This window comes from Styela clava, chromosome 4, assembly GCF_964204865.1.
Source record: "Styela clava chromosome 4, kaStyClav1.hap1.2, whole genome shotgun sequence".
In the NCBI taxonomy this organism is placed as follows: domain Eukaryota; kingdom Metazoa; phylum Chordata; class Ascidiacea; order Stolidobranchia; family Styelidae; genus Styela; species Styela clava.
The window spans coordinates 5386268-5406870 of record NC_135253.1 but is presented as its reverse complement, the minus strand read 5'-3'; the positions used below and the strand labels follow the sequence as shown (position 1 = coordinate 5406870).

Genomic DNA, 20603 nt, shown 5'->3' with positions numbered 1-20603 from the left:
GTAAATACCCAGATGGTGGTGCTCCCGAAGTATGTACACCAAGACGGCGCACAGCCGTATATGTTCAGGTTGTGCACCATCTTGGTGCACATACTTCCGGAGCGCCCAGATGGCCACAATAAGACTTACAAAAATATCAGTACGCGCTAGTCGGATTCCAAATTTCGACATTACATGGACGAACTTCGCTCTCGTTGGAAAATTCAATCTCAAATGAGCTGGCCCTGGTATCTTGACCGAACCGGTATACCATGGCTAAATAGCACACAGATTAGGCTATTTGTTAATGGTTAAGATTTACATATTTATCCAGGGAAGAGGAAACTAGAGACTTTTCCCCGACCTTTGACCCCGAAAAATTCTTCCTATACTTTACCATTGCAAAATTTTCGGGCTTATTTTAGGAGTGGTTTCGCGAGTTGGCACCTGTAAAATGGGGTATGTGTTTCAAACCATCATTGTGATCCATCGTCTACGGCAATCTGTTTTTTAAAAGTACCGGTAAAGAATTTTAGCTCAGTCTATCATAGCTATTTCTACACTAATTTTTTATTACTGCAATTAAATTAAAACTCCTAAGAAGACAGAGTGATCATTGATTGAATTATCTTAGTTTTTATATTTAAATTCCCGAAACACAACTGAAACCAACGAATAGAGTTCAAAAACGCGAAAACGAGGTAATGTTTACCATAAGGACTTTGATGTTTACGACCACGCCCGTCTGAGCGGATGCTAAAATGGAGCATTGTTACGTCACTTTTTGCATCTTGCTGATGTCACGAAGTAAACAAGGAAGTCGATGCTCGGGGAAAGGTCCATAAGACTGATTAATCATATGGCGTACCACGACCTCTCTTCTAGTTTCCAGTCCTTGTTGGGAATTAGTGGCCAGTTCAGATTAGTGGTGGTGGAAGCCGTAACAGCACGGGCAGCACCCACTGGATTCAAACATGCGAACCCAAGCAGGGTAATCAGATTTACGATGGGCGTTATCACCCACTGGATTCAAACATGCAAACCCAAGCAGGGTGATCAGAAGTACGATGGGCGTATTCCCAATGCTTAGCGCGATGAGCCTACCATTACACTATGACAACTAAAACCAACGAAGAACTATAGCTGCAAAAAAACGAGAACATTTATTATAGTTTAGCAGTGGTAAGTGCGAGGCAGTTTGCAGGAACATAATGATAACAAAACAAATTAAACAAACATAATATTTATCTATAATAAGGATTTGCAAACTCAGTGGTCGTCAACAGGGTTAAGGCAACAAGGTGTATCGTATTTATCATACACAAAATGGCAGTGTTTTGCAACCGTAATCAAATATTTTTTCTCAAATCAAAAATAATAACCAGGGTGTGATAACTAGAACTTGGTACAGAAACAATTTTTGATAAAGGTCGCAAACCACTACACATACATGATTGGAAAAAATAACTCTTTGATTCATGATTGGCCATTGGAATGTGGATCAATGTTATTAAATGAAAATGTGCTCGAACATAATCCACTCGTACTAGGACTACCATTATCACTCGACTGTGATATTCTAAATGGCCGTCTTACACGTCTGTGTGCATTTCTTTGTCTAGTCCGTGCTGCTTCATTTTCAGAATCACTGGTATCGCTTGAACACGCTTTGACAGACTCTCGCTCTTTTCTCCTACGTTTTGTCTTTACTGGAGAAATTACTTTCGCGCTCGACACTGATGTCGAAGTGGTAGGTTGGTCATCTTCAAGTTTTTCGTCAGAGTTACTACAAGATGTTCGAGGAAGTTCAGAACTGGACTTCTCTTCAAAGTCTTGTACCCGCCAATCACTATCCTCCTTCACCTTTTCTCGTAATCTCCGAAGCTTCTTTTGCGATGCTTTTTGCGCAGCTATAATTGTTAATTTGATATCAATATAACCATCGAAGCAGTGAAGAAGAGGCATTGGACATAAATATAAGAGGGTAATGATCGTAGGGTTAAACTAAAAGAATGAATAAAAAAAGAAGCATAACCCATGAGTTACTCCTACAAAAATGAAAAAAAAATACATTTAACTTCTGTTTGCATGTGAATTGTGAATGCACCCAAAAGTTTCAATAATCTAGAAAGATCTACACCAAAGTTATGTTTTCTCCAGATTATGTTTCAAATGATTCTGCTTTTGGGGTCACCAGTACAATGCACTGTCATGTGCCAAGTGCATAAAGAATTATAAGAGCTATTTTCACGTCAAAAATATTTGAAAACTTCCAAAACATAGTAGCGCTCTATGTTTCAGTGTTTGCTTGGCTTGGACATTATTCAGAGCAAAATTGTGAATTTTTTGGCTAAATAGCTAATTTGAAAATGAGTAAAACTAAAAAATACTAACCTGATTTATTAGTTGTTGCATCACCTATTCCCAAAGTATCAAGACTTGCAGGTCCTCCATCATCGCTCGTCAAACTGTAGTTTAAAAGTTTTACATTGCAGTAAGAAAAATAAATGCTGGGCTAACTTTATATCAGGCATTTTTGTTTATAAAACTGTGAGCAGCCTGGCTTGCAATATTGCCCCAAACCATTTGTGATTTTTATCTGAAATATTTTATTTATAACGTCAAGCTAAAGACAAGTTGTAGCCAGATTAAGAATTTAAATATGATTCATCAACTAGATGTATGTAGCTATTTTTATGAAAAAATGAGTTGCCTCTGATTAGGTAGGTTACCTCTCTGAATTGGTCGTATTTTCTTCATGAGTGCTGAAGTAATCATTCCTAGAAAAAGGTTTAAAATTAGGTTGGTGAGTGAGAGAGAGATTAATTTTCCTTATTAGGATATGGAAGCATAGCAGGCCTTCGGAACAGGAATCTGGATTTCAAGCCGGAATCTCAAGAGTCAAAGCTGAAGAAAAAATTTTGAGCTATTGTGAGTCTGAACTTCAAACTCCTCATGGCGGTAATCAATGTCAAAATTTACAGCAGAAACAAATGAAGCTTGATAGAGCATTTTCAATATGAAATTATATAAGGCTAGCCTTGTGGTCAAAAATAGAGAGATAGATCAAAATTTTCGTCAACCAGGAATTGGAACTGGAGTACCGTAGTTATCTGAGTGGGTCGCAGTTGGAACCAGACTGGGGCAGGTTGTTGCAAATGGAAATGTGAAGATTAACTGAGAACTAACGGGCCAATTAGTGTACCTGCAGAGATACTTCAAAAAATAAGCGGAACTAACAGATTCACTGAATCAAAAAAAAAACCTATTACTCACAACTGAATTGCCACTGATGAATCACAGTTTGATGAATCGGAAGTCCTATCGTCAGCTTCATGTTGAACAAGACTATCAAAAAATGCCAGCATTTTGGGATCTTCCTCCATATCTTCAGCATGATAATCATGTACCATTCCGGAACTATGAAAATGAGATTATCATATAATTTATGTTGGAATAACCCCCTCTGTGAGACATATACAATGGGACTAATCCACTGACATATGGCTAAGTCAAATCCCTATAACAAAAAAGTGTATCCTAGTTATGTGAGAGTCTTTCATAGCAGCTTGTATGAAAAATTCCCATATGGTATACTTCTGACAGATTGACAAAAAAAACAATTTGAACACTACTTTAACAATTCTTTTACTTAAAAGTATTCATAACCTTACAGTTAGAGCTCGACCGATATATCGGCCAACCGATATATCGGGCCGATATTGCGTGTTTGCCGATATATCATATCGGCCCAATCGGCCGATATATCTGGCCGATATATATCAGCGTTAGTCGCTTTTCCACGTTCTAAAAAATGAGTATTTTTCCCCGGGAAATATCTGCGGCCGAGCGTTTTCCTTTTTTACGCTTCTCTCATTTTGCCTTTCAATGAACAGAGAGTTCTCTTCTATATTTCTCTCTTCGTGCGGCGCAAAATCCTCGCCTTCGAATATCCTGCGTCCCCACTAGGCTTGCACGTAATCGACAAAAATCAATTCCGTAATTACGGAAAAATTGATTACGTAATGACCCCGTAATTGCGATATTTTTTCACACGTTTAAACCTATCATAAAAACCATTCGAATCCACTTCTTTTCCGAATGGGACATCAAAGTTTGGTTTTCATATTACCGACAGTACTACACGCCGGCGACAGATGTTAAAGACAAATACCAAGGAGTGAATTCAAATTGAATTTATTCTGATTTTTATCTTGTTTAATTGTGTTGGCTTTGATTTTCCTTTATCACGTTCGCAAATTAACCGTCCCAATTTTATGCGATCAATTTTATCATTACCGATAATGGTATACGGATATTAATGAAACGATAGTTGCCTTTTTTAAAATCGACTTTCGTATTGAATAAAAAATTCGGGGTTCTAAGTTATTAATCAACGACAAGCGTATTTTCTCGTTTGATTATACCTGCGCTTGCCTCGCGACGAAGACTTGTTATTGCTCCGTTTTTTTACATTATCCGACTTTGCTACCTAGTTAGCATTTTATAATAATTATTGATGCTGAATTATTGACGATATTCCGATTACCAAGCTCCATTTTATATCAAATCATTTCGCGGCCTAAATGTTATAACACTATTTGCGATAAATTTAAATCAAATAATAATTATTTAGCCGGCGATAAATTCTTACCCGTAAATTGTTGTAAATTAATGCTAATAAATTCTATTTTGTTTTTTAATGCGCTGTGATTTGTATTAATAAAAGTGATTGAGTCGGGAAAAGAAAGTAGCCTAGCCTCCTCTCCTTGGAGCGCTTATAGCGGCGGTAAAATTCGTTTCATGTCTGTTTCACGGAGAGAAAGAAAAAAAAAAACGCCTTTCGGAATTACAATCAACTATCGCACATTCTTATTTATCATTATCAGCGCCGAATAAAAAAGATACCAAATCGTGAAGACAAAAAAGTCTGTCGGTGCTAATTGCGTTACGGTGATAACGCTAATAATAATATCGTTTTGACCGTGAAACCAAACGCTCAAACGGGGTGGCAATGCGTCATGCCGGCTCAAAACGGCTGCGAATACCGGAACTCTAACTTCTTCTACTTGTTAAACTTTGATTTTTTACAATCGACGGAATTGACTGCTTGGAAGGAGCACGTTTCAAACGCGAAAGCGCTCGACCAATAATTACGACTTTACGTAAATTGTAACTTCCCTTCCGTAACTCCAAACAATTCCGTAAATTACGTGCAAGCCTACTCCCACCTACTACTGTATGGATCAAAATGGACTTCTATAAGCTTTTTACTGACTGCCTTTTTTTCTCTTGTGCATTGATGTGTGTTCTTATTATTTGCTGCGAAACTTTTATTAATGACGCAAGCACTGTGTAGGACTGCTTTATTTTTCAACATAAACTTTTGATTGACTGAAACTGAATGTTTCTTTCTATTTGTATTTACTGCGGGTTCGAGTTGTAGATATCGGTATGTCAATATCGGTTATCGGTCACTAGTTGGCCGATATATCGTTATCGGTATCGGTGCAAAAAAGCGATATCGGTCGAGCTCTACTTACAGTTATATGTACTTTACTACTTACTAGCAAAGAAATGTTTAATATAACAAATGGACAGACAATATTCTATTGAGCTACCAACCTTTCAAATATAAGCTGGATGTATTCATTGTGAGAGTATCGTTTTCGAGGTTTTTCACAGCTTGGAAAAACATCCCCACCACCCATAGGTAACCGCTCTGTACTCCATAACTTGACCATTTTCTCAACACCACAGGACACAAGAAGATTTGAATGTCTGTTGAACCTTACCTACAAACAGCTTTTGAGTCAATAATATAATAACAATATTCATTCAGTAGAACCAGGGCTTCCCACCAGGGATAGGCCAAGATTCTGATCCAGACTAAGATTCATGTCGAATCCATGAATATTCAGGACTTCAATTCGAAATCAAATGCGTTACAATGCCAGTTTCCTAAATGGACGCTCCGAATTAGTGAGAGCCGGCAGACAGAGAAGCTCACCATAACTAAGGTGCCGAACATTTGTTTCTGGACTAATGCTAATAACAAGAGTATAAATTCAAAATGAGTTTTCTAAAATAGCAGCTGAGGGTTGCATGCATCATTGGCCAAGTACATATGTGATACTATTTAACTTGCTGACTTGAATCATGAACTTTTGCATTTCAACATGATGGCACATACTAATAGGAATCAACTCAGGTCCTTAACCTGTTTCTCAGATTCCATAATACCATCCATAATAAGGTTATTATTTGCTCACTACTTGCGTGTTATTAAATGAATTTGTCCTCGTTTTCAAGATTCGTCATAATTTTGAGGCTACGTCTACAATTTGTCCTAAGTTCGTCAATCAAATAAACGCAACATAAATTACACTGATAGAAAGCGAAATGCACTAAAAGAAATAGCATATACCGTACATTAAATAATGCTATATTACAGTTTTAATACTGTTGCTGCAAATGATCGTTCATTATTAAATTTACAAAAAAGATTTAACATAAGTTCCTACTTGATTAACAATAGACCGGTGTCCTCTTAGGACCTTGAAAGCATTGCCAACATGTTGACGTTTTCCTTCATATTCTCCAGGTAATTTCCACATGTAAACACCGAAGTCATCAGATCCAGATACAATATACTGTCGATTGAAAATTAATATAAAATTTCACTTAAACAAATACCAACCACCAGATATATCTATGTAATAGCATTACCTCAAAGTAGTATAATTGTACTGCAGGAAAAAAGTGCAATAAACAGCATATGAGACCATAACTTTTTGACAAAAAGTGTACATATGTTTCATTTCGCTAAATTTCTGTTGTTGTTATGAAAATATCATTTTCCTTCGCAATGATGTAAAAATTTTCACTACTCAAATGATGGAGAAAGTCTCTAGAAGGCTATTCCTCTTATTTATTTTTTCCTCCATCAATTTAACGGTGCTCCCGAAGTATGCGAACCAAGATGACGGACATCGGAGCGTAACATGGGTAACAGGTTAGGGTTAGGCGATAATTTTTTTCCAATTTTCCTTATTTTAGTCCTATTATCAGTTCGAAGACGAGCCAAGAGCCTCTCGTAGTATTTATACCTAAAATTATGGCCTAACCCTAACCTAGTACACATATTACATTCTGATGTCCGACATCTTGGTTCGCATACTTCGGGAGCCCCAATTAAACATATGGTATTGCTTGACCACCTCCGTATTGCTTGTTCGATAATCTTTTCAGCGAACTCGATATGCAAAATTTGGTCCATATACCTTAGAACATTACTATGTTTTTTTTTATAGAAGTAACGCAGACACATACCTGATCTTTGTCACCAGCAAAACAGCAACTTTTCATTGTACAGTAATTTGAATATCCATCACAATCAAATTCAGCAATACTTTTCTGAACCATATAAAAAAAGAGCAAATTGAAAAATACCACGTTCTTGATATGTATGGTATTTTAAAAATATATCATACAATAAGCAAAATACAATTGTATCATTATTCCCATCACTTTACAAATTACAATTGATTCCAGCAACAGCTTTCAGATAAGCATTGTTGTCTTAGATTTCAATCAGCTAAAGATTTTTTCAAGAAATGAATTTTACGATATACACATACAGATAGTCAGATACAGTATAAACATATTTTTAGTCAACTCCATCAATTGTCTGAAAAATGAATGAAGTTCAAAACAAGAGCTTCATAAAAGATGTCATTTTACTTACACTATCACTGATATTATACAAGGCAAGACATTGTCGACGTCGGAGACAAAGTAATTGGTTCCCAGTCTTGTTGAATCTTGCACTCATGGCTCTTTGTTTTGAACCTCTTTGTCCATAATGCAGCACTTCCCTATAATCATGAAACAATTAAAAACATAAGATGATGAAATACTAGAATTTTCGAAAATTTTGATTTTTGTCGACTGAATTTAACGCAGTCGACTTTGAAAGATTTATTCTTGTGTATATTAATTGAGAATTCTACTGTTTTAGAGGATTAATGCAGTAATAATTCATAAAAGTAAACATTTATATTTTTAAATTTTGAATCTGCAACACCGAGATAATGAATATATTTTGCATTCAATATTAGTAGAAAACACAAGCTAAATCATACTTTTTTGGGCTTCTTATATCCCATAATGCCATTCCATCTCTGGAATGTGATGTTGCAATCAAATGATGATCTACTGGACTAAACATAACACTATGAAAAGCTGATGATCTCCGTGCCAAACAAAGTCCATCTGCTTTAGTAAGCCTTGAAAAAGACAGTTATAAAATGAAAATGTGTTATCTACATTTACAAAACTTTAGGATCTGTTTCATAGTACTATAGTCCAAAAATCATTCAATGTATCATTCATCAGCATTTGCTCGAAACGAGGCCGGTAACTTCATAATATATACCACATATGAATCTGCCATTCTTATCAATCTGATACTAAATAATCAATTACTAACAGATACTTAAGAATATATGCACAAATACCAGTCATAAAATAACAGAAAGTAGTTTGTTAATGTGCTAAAATAATTCTTCGGAATTAGATACCTGGTGTCAATAATGTGAACTGTGCCATCTTCACAAGCTGCAGCAACCAAATGTTCATTACTTGGACTAGAAGATAATCCATACACAGAGTTGTCACACATGAAAACATCCACCAGATTATTTGTGTGCAAGTCGTGAAGAATTACCTGACCATCATTACCTAAAAGTCCATAGGACTTATCAATCAAAACGTGGAATTCAAAATAAAAAAAGTACCGTACATTAAAAAATCCTACAATCGGCATTCTATTAACAGAAAATAAATGACTTCAATTAAATATAACAATTTATAAACATGCTTTATAATCGAACTAACTTAGTGGTTCTCATACCATAATGATATGTGATTCCCTTTTCATCACTCCGTTGGCACGGTTATTTCATTAACCATTTTATTAATAAAAAACTAACAAAAGTAAAATAATATGCATGAAAATCAATCAAAGAATTGAACACATTACAGTTAATTAATGCAACCATCACAAATGGTACCAAGTGAAGTCTGCTGCTTGCGGCCCCCAAGAGGGCAGACGGCCCAGTTTGAGAAGCCCTGATGTAGCCAAAATACACTTTCAACTTTTGAACATATATACTCTTTCTCACCCGAAGATATCAATTTGTCATCTGTCATATTGAATGTTAAACAGAAAATGTTGGAAAGATGAGTCGCATGCATTACCACAGGTTGATAGTTCGGTTTTAACATTGCAAGTGTCAGGTTCCAAAGTACAACTCTTTTATCATCTCCACCTGCATACATGTATCAAGACAACATTACAAAAAGCAAAAAATATCTTAATAAGGAGTTAACTCACAATATAATACTAATAACAGTCAATTTAACTCTCAGTTGGTGTTACTTGAAATCAACTCTTTATTCGTGCATCTGTACTTTTGTGATAATGGATGCTGTATGACCGACTATTCCAATAACTCTAATAAGAAACCAATATTTTTATTTATTTTGTTATATTCAAGCAGCATACGAAATGGCGCTCCAGAAGTGTGTGTACCAATACGAATGTAACAAATTTTGTTCGCCTATTTTGCATCAAGTTGTGTAAACAGACTGACCTATGGGCAGGGGGATATTCACTTGGGTAACACAAACAGTCCCTGAACTCGTAATATAACTTCAAATGAGAAAAATTGGAATAAAATTATATCCTAACCCTAACCTGGATGCATACTACAGGAGTACCTACTAAATTACTACATCGTTATTGAAAACACTATCTCACTTCACCTGATGCAAGAAAATTTCCATCTTCATTAGAGAATTCAAGAGCATTGATACATCCATAATGAGCATTCAAATTTTGAACATACATCGACTCAAAGTCTTCAAGTCTTTTCCTGAAGGTATTTGTGAGTGCTTGTTATAATATGTAAGTTATGCCCACAGTTTAGATTTATCGAGAATTTCAGATTTCTGATGGGAATAATTATAATAAAGTCAAAAGTTCTGACAGAACTCAAAAACATCAAATTGACATTGGCAACAGACAATTACAGAAAGCTTGCATGTGCCGAAGTTATTGTTATTAAAATTTATTTCTCACATAGTTCAGTGCTGAAGTAGGATTGAAAATTGCTTTAGAGACAATAATATTTATCCCAAGTACCTAACCTCGAAAGTAAAAGCACATGTTATATGCAGCCATAGACAACCAACCTGTGGAAAAGACAACTTGCACGAGTATTTCCAGAAATTTGGAGGTTTTTGAGATAAATAGTGGGATGGCGTTCCATTTCAGTTTTACTTATGTTGTTCAAACTCCAAAAATAAAGCAGAAACGAGAATGTCTAAAAAAAATAAACAAGATGTAATTTTCTACTAATAAAAGGAAGGTAGAAATACCTAGCTAGTTTCCTATTTTTCTATGATGAAACATACCAAAAATAAATGCACCAATGGCATAATTACCTACAAATATATTTTTTCTCTATTCCCATCCGACACTTGAGTTTCGATAATTTGAATAACAAAATAAAACATGGTGCATTATGCAACGAGCTTTGTTATAAATAATAATGCAATACAGTAAACTACTTCAGGCTGTACAAAGACACTTTAATGCTTTATTAAGAGAACAAGTTTTTTTGAATCTAATATTTCAATTATCCAAGCCACTTTAATTCTTGACTTAATTTTAAAAAGATTCAACTTATGTGAGTCCTAGTGTCTATAATATTATTCTTGTATTATTGTGCTACAGTATAACTGTATCGAAGGCTTCTTTTACCTTCCCATGTTTACCTTCAGCGATCACTGGCAGACTGGAGGCTGCCAGTTATACCTGTATATCAGCCCTTTTTATCAATCAGTAGACTACATAATCTATTTCAGTTTTTCAGTGTTGATTGTAAAGCCTGGGATACCGTATACATTATATAATATGATCAACTCACAAACGCAGAAATTAGAAAGCCCGACTCCACAGCAATCTCAGAATCTTCAGCAATTTGTTTCGTTCAGGTGTGACTGTCTGGACGCGAATTAATTCGTAAGTGAGTTTGGTGTATTCTCCAGTAAAGCCCAACGCCAGTAATCTATGTATCTGGTGAACAAGATGGAGTCGTATTGCAGCATACAGAGAGTTCCACTAGTTTCTACTGGTTAAAATGTGATGTGCCTCGCTCGGAGACGCTGGTTACAAGAGCAGAAATTTTCCAACCGGAAAGTTCAAGGTTCGAAGATCATCCTTGCACCAGCTGCGTTTTTCAAGAAAATGAACACACAAGTGAAGTTTATGCGATTGGGACGAATCCAATGCATTAACTTTATAATATGATACGATAGGAATTACATATTTATCCCGGGGGAGAGGAAAGTCGATAAGACGGCTTAATCATATGGCGAACTACGCTTCTCGTCCGGTTACCAGTCCATATCGGATATGGGATTAGCTAGCCAGTTATTTGTGTTCGGAGGCATGAACTTGTAATCAGTAGTTTCTTTTTTCACCATACATGAAATACACTAAATGAATACAGAATGTAAAAATAAGCAACAACGGTAATTCGGGGTGAAAGGAGTCACGAGAAACCAATACTGGTTATCGAGCGGCAACACCTGTGATAAAATCTAGCAGTAATTAAAATTCAATGAAAAAGTCAAACAATCATTGACAGAATATAAGAAGAAATAGAAATCGAGACGACCTGAATATCCCGAATGTCTATTGAAGGAATGCATTGCTCGCACCAACGTTTTTGTATCAAAAAAATTTATTATTTACGTGTTCAGAGCTGAAGTAGAACTTTTTTGACCTCTGAATAGCCAGCCAAAATTTCAATTAAGCCATAGTCTGGTGTCAAATTTGTCTCAGTCAAGAGTTGAATGTAGATTTCTACTACTCTACAGCTCTGGGTAGGATATTCTCCAAGTAGGATATCTGTAAGATTTCATATATACAATTATAAATCTTAACAAATAATGTCTATTACAATTGAATATTCGCTGTACAAGCAGAGCCGTTATATAATGGCTATGGTACAAGTATTAATTAAGCTCATTACGGTAGTGCAGTCGCGTTTGGCAGTCATGGGGTGCAGTCGCATTTTTCGGCGGTGCAGAAGGGCTTATATGATGACAATGAACCAGCACTGAATGAATATCGACAAGTAAAGACTGAAATATGAAAACGAGATTGCAGCATTAAGGCAACATACAGACATCATAACAGAATCTAATGATAATAAATCAGGAATATGGAGAATAGTATGGAATTGAAACGCGACTGTCAGCAGATACTGCAAATGCTATTACTATAATTTTACTTGAATAATAAATGAGAATTCAACTATATATGCGTAAATAGTATGTAGTGTAACTTGATATGACCATACCAATGCGCAACGTTTTTAAACATTCATCTAATGTAGGGTTATCATATTTTTGTGACTTCAAATCGGGACGCCTCGAAAGACAACGACCCCATAGCTGTGATTTTATAACTTCACATTACCGATTTTACTACATAGGCCTACATTCCTACATTTAAAGCTGTCCTGGCTGTCTTTATTGACCATATTTCATGCGCTACCGGTACAAATAATTCGAATTTAGACTAATTAGTATTGGTTTTACATGCGATACGTCTGCCATCAGCGGAAAACGAACGCATTCACCTCAGTAAGTAGGCTAGCGCTGCGCTACACAGAAACAACAGTAACGAGAACATGTTTGTGTATTATGCTGGAAAAGCGGGACTTTTGGCTAACTTATTGGGACGGCGGGACAAAACGCTGAAAAGCGGGACTGTCCCGCTTAAAGCAGGACGTATGGTAAGCCTAATCTAATGGCATATTTTTGTTCTGTCTGTGTGTACTGTAGGCTATACTGTTTTAACAGTGCTGGCAAGAGAGAGAGAGATTTATTGCCACAAAAACAAAATCAACACTTATATAAACTTAATACAATAAAGAAAATATTTCAGCAGTAATAATAGTGATAGTGAAGGTCATCTAGGCTCCCGACCCTTGTGTATACTTTAGTGGTGGTAGCATAAAAGTCATAATGGGGATTTTTATGAGTGTCCGTATAGAGAACTTGCAGGGGTCACGTGACCTTGTTTACTGGACGGCAATAAATCAAAAACGTCCATTTGGCTCCTGTCAGTTGCAAGTCGGATTATACGTTTCCGTTTTGTTTGGCTGTTGAAAATGGTTATTTCGTATTTATCCGCTGGCTGTACGTATAGTATAGACAACGAAATGGATCTTCAGTCATATTCCACTGTTTCCAAAAGATCCGGAACGTCGCGCAATGTCGATATCATCTATTGGCAGGACTGCTTGGTGTCAAGTCCAGAAGCCATCTCACTTGTGTTTCACTGTTTGCGGACAGCACTTCGTTGATGGTGAGTAGTCATAATGTGCCGTTATCAATTTTTTTAAATATTCATAAGCTCCCTCATTTCAATGGAAAGCAGATGACAAACTACTGTTATTGGTAGGCGTAGGCCTACTTGCAGACTTGAATCGTATAAGGTATTAATCAATAATTGCTATAAGGTATTGTTTCCCTAGTTAGCAGGTAATCTATTAGTAAGTGTGAAAAGTTGAATAGATAACTTAACTCCAGTGCTAATGCAAAAAATAACCAAAATTCAATTGAATTCTCCATCTAAGAATACGCTCGCCACCGCAAATCTCATCCCCCTGGGAGTTTCACAGGTTTCAATCCCATGCGGGGATAGTTATGTGCGAGGGGATTGCAGCTCTCTTCCCACTGAGGGTGGTTCACACGACCGCTGGTCGATTACGACATCCCCCACCATCCAGTCCATGCATCTGAAACAAATAACTGGCTAACTAATCCAGACATAGAATGGTAATCGTACGATGTTGCACCTTGCAATCTGTCCCCAACCACAGATAAATTCTATCCTAAAAACTACCCACATTGGTAGGCATAGTTGCGTTTTAAATAGAAAGAAATCTTCATTAATGGTCAGAAGGTGTTGTCTGATTGTTTTGTTAGTTAGCAGGTAATTTATTACTGATCTGATACACAAACTTGCGACTGTCAAATGATGATTAGTGTTTAATTTATTTTCAGGAAAAACGGAAGATAGCCCATTATCAGCTGCTTATATGTCCCATCGATATTTGAATTTTCGCCATCCCCAGAGAGGAAGTGAATAGATAGAAAAAGGGGGATTTTGAAGAAAGGCAAAAGGCAGGACCATTTCAATACATTCTGTTAACTTGTATGCGTTGCAATATTACTTTGCAGTTGTTAGCATAAACATTTAATGTGTCTTTCGACTAGACCTACCACACTTTAAAAGAAGCCGCCTACACCCCTTTTCACTAGAACCATAATACTGTAAAATATTTGATAGAAATTACCCCCGAGGCATCATATCTTCCATTTGAAAGGGCTGTGGAGGCAGATACATTTTTTACTCTAAATTATGGAATGTTACTTCCAGGTTATCTTATCCTTGCTTATAGATATCTTGAGGATAGTGACTCTAACTGACCCATGCATGCCACACTGAAAATTCTCTTGTGTACCGATAAAATTAAGCTGTTGGAGTCTTCAGACCTTGAAAACAGTCGAATCTGAGCACGATGGATTCATGTGAAACACGTAATATGCATTTATAGGCAAAAATATCCCATCCTGAGCAGCACCGATTCGCAACCTCCTGCCTATGGAATCAAAACATTAGACAAATTGGTGTACTGTGCGCATTCACAAATCTTTGTGAACCAAGTGTGCCTTTTGACTAAAGAAAATTTAGCATTGAAATGGTCAATCTCAATCAACCCAGTATCTGCAGATAAAACCAATTGTTTTTTAAAAATACATTTTTGATGTGCTTTATTTTCAAATATAATTCATAATTACTGTAAAGTGTGTGATACATTTGGTACCATGAATACCATTTTCAAATTAGCTTGGGTTACACCCCTCTCAAATAAAAGTTTAGACTCTTAAGTCATATCTCATAATATTCTTCAAACAAAAGGTTGCGGCTAGCCGGCTACCCATTAGAATTTTCTTTCAGATCACAAAGTCCCAATATTACGCCTCGCTAAGTTTCATTGGCAACTGTATCTGGTTGTAGTATCGGTGTCCAACTTTAGACTGAAACCTTCACTACCAGACTCACCGAAACAAATTTTTTTCTTGATAGGGTCGTCTTCGTTAAAGCACAATGGACACTTTATCTCCACCAATCCACAGTAATCACAAGTTATTTTGTCATTACGATAAGCATCAATAAATGGATACTGAGGATGTATTATTAAGTCACGCAAGCTGAGGTCTTGTGCCACTGTGGTCTTGTTGCAACTTATACTTTGCCATCCATCTATTCCATGGTCGCACCCATATCTGTAAGATAATGAATACAGATTGAGTTTTCATAAAATCCAACGATCAGAGAGTGTGAAATTTATGTCCATATCCCACCAGTGGTGGTGGGCCACCACAGCCACTAGTCGTAAATGAATTTGATTCCGGGTAGCATATCTTTTTTACCAATGACAATAAAAAGCCATTTTGGATCAGTTGTACAAGCACCATTAGGATAGGATTTATCTGGGGGGAGCCAGTTATTTGTTTTCAGAAGCATGGACTTGGATGGTGGGGAATGGTCGTAACCGATCAGCGGTCATGTGAACCACCCTCGGTGGGAGTAGAGCTGCAATCCTCTCGCACATAACTAGCCCCGCGTGGGATTGAAACTTGTGAAACTACCAGGGTGATCAGAGATGCGCTGGCGAGCGTATTCCTAGATGGCGAATTGAATTCTGGTTATTTTTGCATGACCACTGGTGTTTAGTTATCTATTATCTAACTTTAGGTATCTATTCAACCTTTCACACATAGTAATAGATTACCTGCTAATTAGGGAAACAATACCTTATAGCAATTGATTATTAATTCCTTACTGTCTTACACAAGTCAAGTCTGCAAGGGAAGCGGACACGCCTAGGCCTAGGCCTACTAATAACAGTAGTTTGTCATCTGCTTTCCATTGAAATGAGGGAGGGAGCTTGTGAATATTTAAAGAAATTGATAACGGCACACTATCACCACATTATCACTCACCATCAACGAAGTGCTGTCCGCAAACAGTGAAACACAAGTGAAAAGGCTTCTGGACTTGACACCAAGCAGTTCTGCCAATATAGTCCGGCAGAATCGGGCCTCAACATTGTTTTGAGACATAAAGTTTTTTTTATTGTTTAGATATAATGTATATGACATATATAATGATACCCAGGTGGGTGTGGAGTATATTATGTGGAGCAATTTTTTTTAAGTGGATTTAAAGTATTCGGTCCAAGATGACGCACATCCTGAACCCTTAACTGGTAAACATACAATGTTCAGGTTGTGCGTCATCTTGGTACGAATACTTTAAATGTACATGGTTTAGTTTTGCATACATAGTAACATTGAATCTCCTTACAATGTCAGAAATTCAATTTTAGTAGAATAAATGGTAGTTAATTTCACTAATACAAGCCAGGATCCATCGACAGCATCTAGCCACTTTCTATTGTGCTCTTCAAACTACATTTGCGTTGCCGCGAGCATTTCGTTTTCCTAGTTTAAGCTTAGGGACTTGGGAAATATTTTATTAGTTGAATTGGATTGGAATATTTGACCTCGTCTTTTACTCCGAACAAGGCCATGTAAAACCATCCACTGGTATCTAAAGATGTGTAACGTGTTTTCTTTAGGAAGAACCGTAACCTTTCAGTGCTGCATTGACTTTGGCAAAATTAATATATCCTTGTGGAGATAGAAGGTATGCGTATGCGAAACCGAGTTGTGCACCTGTATGGTGGCCCATCGTTTTCGCGTAAAATTGAAAATAAAAATAAAAAATTGAATAAAAAACCGAAAATAAAAAAATAGTTGTGAAAAAACATAAAAATAATTGAAAAAAAAATTAAAATTAAAAAAAAAAATTGAAATTAAAAACGAAAAAAAAAACATAAAAAAAAAAATTAAAAAAAAAATTTAAAAAAAAAAATAAAATTTAAAAAATAAAATAAAAATTGAATAAAAAGAAAATAAAAAGGTTGACAACGATGGTCCGTCTCGTGGCCCATCGTTGTCACGCGTTTTTATTTTTAGAAAATTTGCTTCTGCTTGTCAGGCATAATCCTACGCGCACAAATGTGTTCCCTGGGTTTCCAACTCTACTGATTTTCTTGAGCAATATTCAATATGAAAATGTTCTATAAATTCTCCATGCTACAAGTTCAACAAGAAGTAATATATTTATAATAATGATAAGAGAATATAGAATTGAATACGAAAATTCGGAAAATTTGTTTTTACGTGTAGAAGGTAATTTAATTGGAGAATGCTGCTTAACTATTCAGTTGTCTGGACACTCGCGATGCCGGTACCGTACCGTCTTACCAAATACCTATAGTCGGTTATAGTCGCTTTGCGTCTGACCGTACCGGTAGCCATGCAATCACTCATGAAAGAATGGGAGATACGGATAGTCTCGTAGAATATAGACTACTGAAACACTCCCTGTGCCTGCCTCATACCGTACAGCCGTAACGTACCGATCCAGACAAATGATAAATCGCCCGTGCTCAACCACTTATTTCAATCCATACCTCGATCCTAGTAGAATATAGTGAGTCGAGGTATGGATTGAAATAAATGGTTGAGCACGGGCGATTCATCATTTGTCTGGATCGGTACGTTACGGCTGTACGGTATGGGGCAGACGCAGAGAGTGTTTCAGTAGTCTATATTCTACGAGACTATCCGTATCTCCCATTCTTTCATGAGTGATTGCATCGGTACCGGTACGGCCAGACGATACCGTACCGGCATCGCACGAGTGTCCAGACAACTGAGCAGTTAAGCAGCATTTTTCAATTCAATTACCTTCTACACGTATAAACAAATTTTCGTATTCAATTCTATATTCTCTTATCATTAATATAAATATATTGCTCGTGTATGGTGGCCCATCGTTGTCACGCGTAAAATTGAAAATAAAAATAAAATGAAAAACCGAAAATAAAAAAATTGTTGTAAAAAAACATAAAAATAATTTAAAAAAAAATTAAAATTAAAAAAAAAAAATTATTAAAAATGAAAAAAAAAACAAAAAAATAAAATTAAAAAATAAAAAAAATTAAAAAAAAAATTGAATAAAAAGGTTGACAACGATGGTCCGCCTCGTGGCCCATCGTTGTCACGCGTTTTTATTTTTAGAAAATTTGCTTCTGCTTGGGACCAACGTTGTCAGGCATAATCCTACGCGCACAAATGTGTTCCCTGGGTTTCAAACTCACTACTGATTTTCTTGAGCGATATTCAATATGAAAATGTTCTATAAATTCTCCATGCTACAAGTTCAACAAGAAGTAATATATTTATAATAATGATAAGAGAATATAGAATTGAATACGAAAATTCGTTTTTACGTGTATAAGGTAATTTAATTGGAGAATGCTGCTTAACTACCCAGTTGTCTGGACACTCGCGATGCCGGTACCGTACCGTCTTACCAAATACCGGTAGTCGGTTATAGTCGCTTTGCTTCTGACCGTACCGGTAGCCATACAATCACTCATGAAAGAATGGGAGATACGGATAGTCTCGTAGAATAAAGACTACTGAAACACTCTCTGCGCCTGCCCCATACCGTACAGCCGTAACGTACCGATCCAGACAAATCGCCCGTGCTCAACCATTTATTTCAATCCATACCTCGATCCTAGTAGAATATAGTGAGTCGAGGTATGGATTGAAATAAATGGTTGAGCACGGGCGATTTATCATTTGTCTGGATCGGTACGTTACGGCTGTACGGTATGGGGCAGGCGCAGAGAGTGTTTCAGTAGACTATATTCTACGAGACTATCTGTATCTCCCATTCTTTCACGAGTGATTGCATGGGTACCGGTACGGTCAGACGGTACCGTACCGGCATCGCACGAGTGTCTGAGCAGTTAAGCAGCATTTTCCAATTAAATTACCTTCTACACGTAAAAACAAATTTTCGTATCCAATTCTATATTCTCTTATCATTATTATAAATATATTGCTTGTGGTTGAACTTGTAGCAGGGAGAATTTATAGAACATTTTCATGTTGAATTTATTGGATATTGCTCATGAAAATCAGTAGTGAGTTAGAAACACATTTGTGCGTGTAGGATTAAGCCTGACAACGTTGGTCCCAAGCAGCATCAAATTTTCCAAAAATAAAAACGCGTGACAACGATGGGCCACGAGGCGGACCATCGTTGTCAACCTTTTTATTTTCTTTTTATCCAATTTTTTTTTTTTCTTTATTTTTTTTTTTTAATTTTTTTTTTTTCTGACCGTACCGGTACCCATGCAATCACTCGTGAAAGAATGGGAGATACGGATAGTCTCGTAGAATATAGACTACTGAAACACTCTCTGCGCCTGTCCCATACCGTACAGCCGTAACGTACCGATCCAGACAAATCGCCCGTGCTCAACCATTTATTTCAATCCATACCTCGATCCTAGTAGAATATAGTGAGTCGAGGTATGGATTGAAATAAATGGTTGAGCACGGGCGATTTATCATTTGTCTGGATCGGTACGTTACGGCTGTACGGTATGGGGCAGGCGCAGAGAGTGTTTCAGTAGACTATATTCTACGAGACTATCCGTATCTCCCATTCTTTCACGAGTGATTGCATGGGTACCGGTACGGTCAGACGGTACCGTACCGGCATCGCACGAGTGTCTGAGCAGTTAAGCAGCATTTTCCAATTAAATTACCTTCTACACGTAAAAACAAATTTTCGTATCCAATTCTATATTCTCTTATCATTATTATAAATATATTGCTTGTGGTTGAACTTGTAGCAGGGAGAATTTATAGAACATTTTCATGTTGAATTTATTGGATATTGCTCATGAAAATCAGTAGTGAGTTAGAAACCCAGGAAACACATTTGTGCGTGTAGGATTAAGCCTGACAACGTTGGTCCCAAGCAGCATCAAATTTTCCAAAAATAAAAACGCGTGACAACGATGGGCCACGAGGCGGACCATCGTTGTCAACCTTTTTATTTTCTTTTTATCCAATTTTTTTTTTCAATTTTTTTTTTTTCTTTTTATTTTAATTTTTTTTTAATTTTTTTTTTTGTTTTATTTTTCAATTTTTTTTTTAATTTCAATTTTTTTTTTATTTCTTTTTTTCAATTATTTTTATGTTTTTTCACAACTATTTTTTTATTTACCCTTTTTCATTTTATTTTTTCATTTTTTTTTTAAATTTTACACGTGACAACGATGGGCCACCATACACCTGTTATGCCAACATAAAGTGTGTTTCCATGGACAATATTACTAGGACGGACTAGGGCGCAGTCGGGCGCGTGTACTCGGGCGGACTAGGACACAAAACCGCGACCTGTTTCCATGCAATCAAGAATTTAAAGTCGAGTGCATTATGGGTAAAATAAGTACACGCTCGGATGATCTTGAATTGTGTCATCTTCGTTCGGCCTGAGTGATCTCCGCTGTAAATATTTTGGTTGCGTTGGGATT

At 36.5% G+C, this 20603-nt stretch overlaps 1 protein-coding gene across 1 annotated transcript; it reads right to left on the bottom strand.

The window, feature by feature from the left end:
- Positions 1-1123: 1123 nt before the first annotated feature.
- On the bottom strand, positions 1124-11369 carry LOC120326946 (DDB1- and CUL4-associated factor 5-like). The gene is made up of 14 exons (XM_039393300.2): positions 10974-11369; positions 10237-10367; positions 9808-9917; positions 9165-9311; positions 8562-8721; positions 8124-8267; positions 7727-7856; positions 7312-7395; positions 6504-6632; positions 5605-5774; positions 3256-3399; positions 2712-2759; positions 2374-2447; positions 1124-1889 (listed from the first exon to the last, which is right to left on the bottom strand). Exons 2-14 carry the CDS (start codon positions 10311-10313, stop codon positions 1456-1458), a joined length of 1851 nt encoding a protein of 616 aa, XP_039249234.2. The 5' UTR covers positions 10314-10367; positions 10974-11369; the 3' UTR covers positions 1124-1455.
- Positions 11370-20603: the final 9234 nt, after the last annotated feature.

What these genes read in the sequence shown, in the direction of transcription:
- LOC120326946 (XM_039393300.2), bottom strand. Translation starts at nt 10,313, where the DNA reads ATGGAACGCCATCCCACTATTTATCTCAAAAACCTCCAAATTTCTGGA. An exon ending in TTGCTGGTGACAAAGATCAG is followed by an intron (nt 6,633 to 7,311) that starts GTATGTGTCTGC and finishes TTCAATCGACAG; the next exon opens with TATATTGTATCTGGATCTGA. An exon ending in TGCAACAACTAATAAATCAG is followed by an intron (nt 1,890 to 2,373) that starts GTTAGTATTTTT and finishes TAACAATTATAG; the next exon opens with CTGCGCAAAAAGCATCGCAA.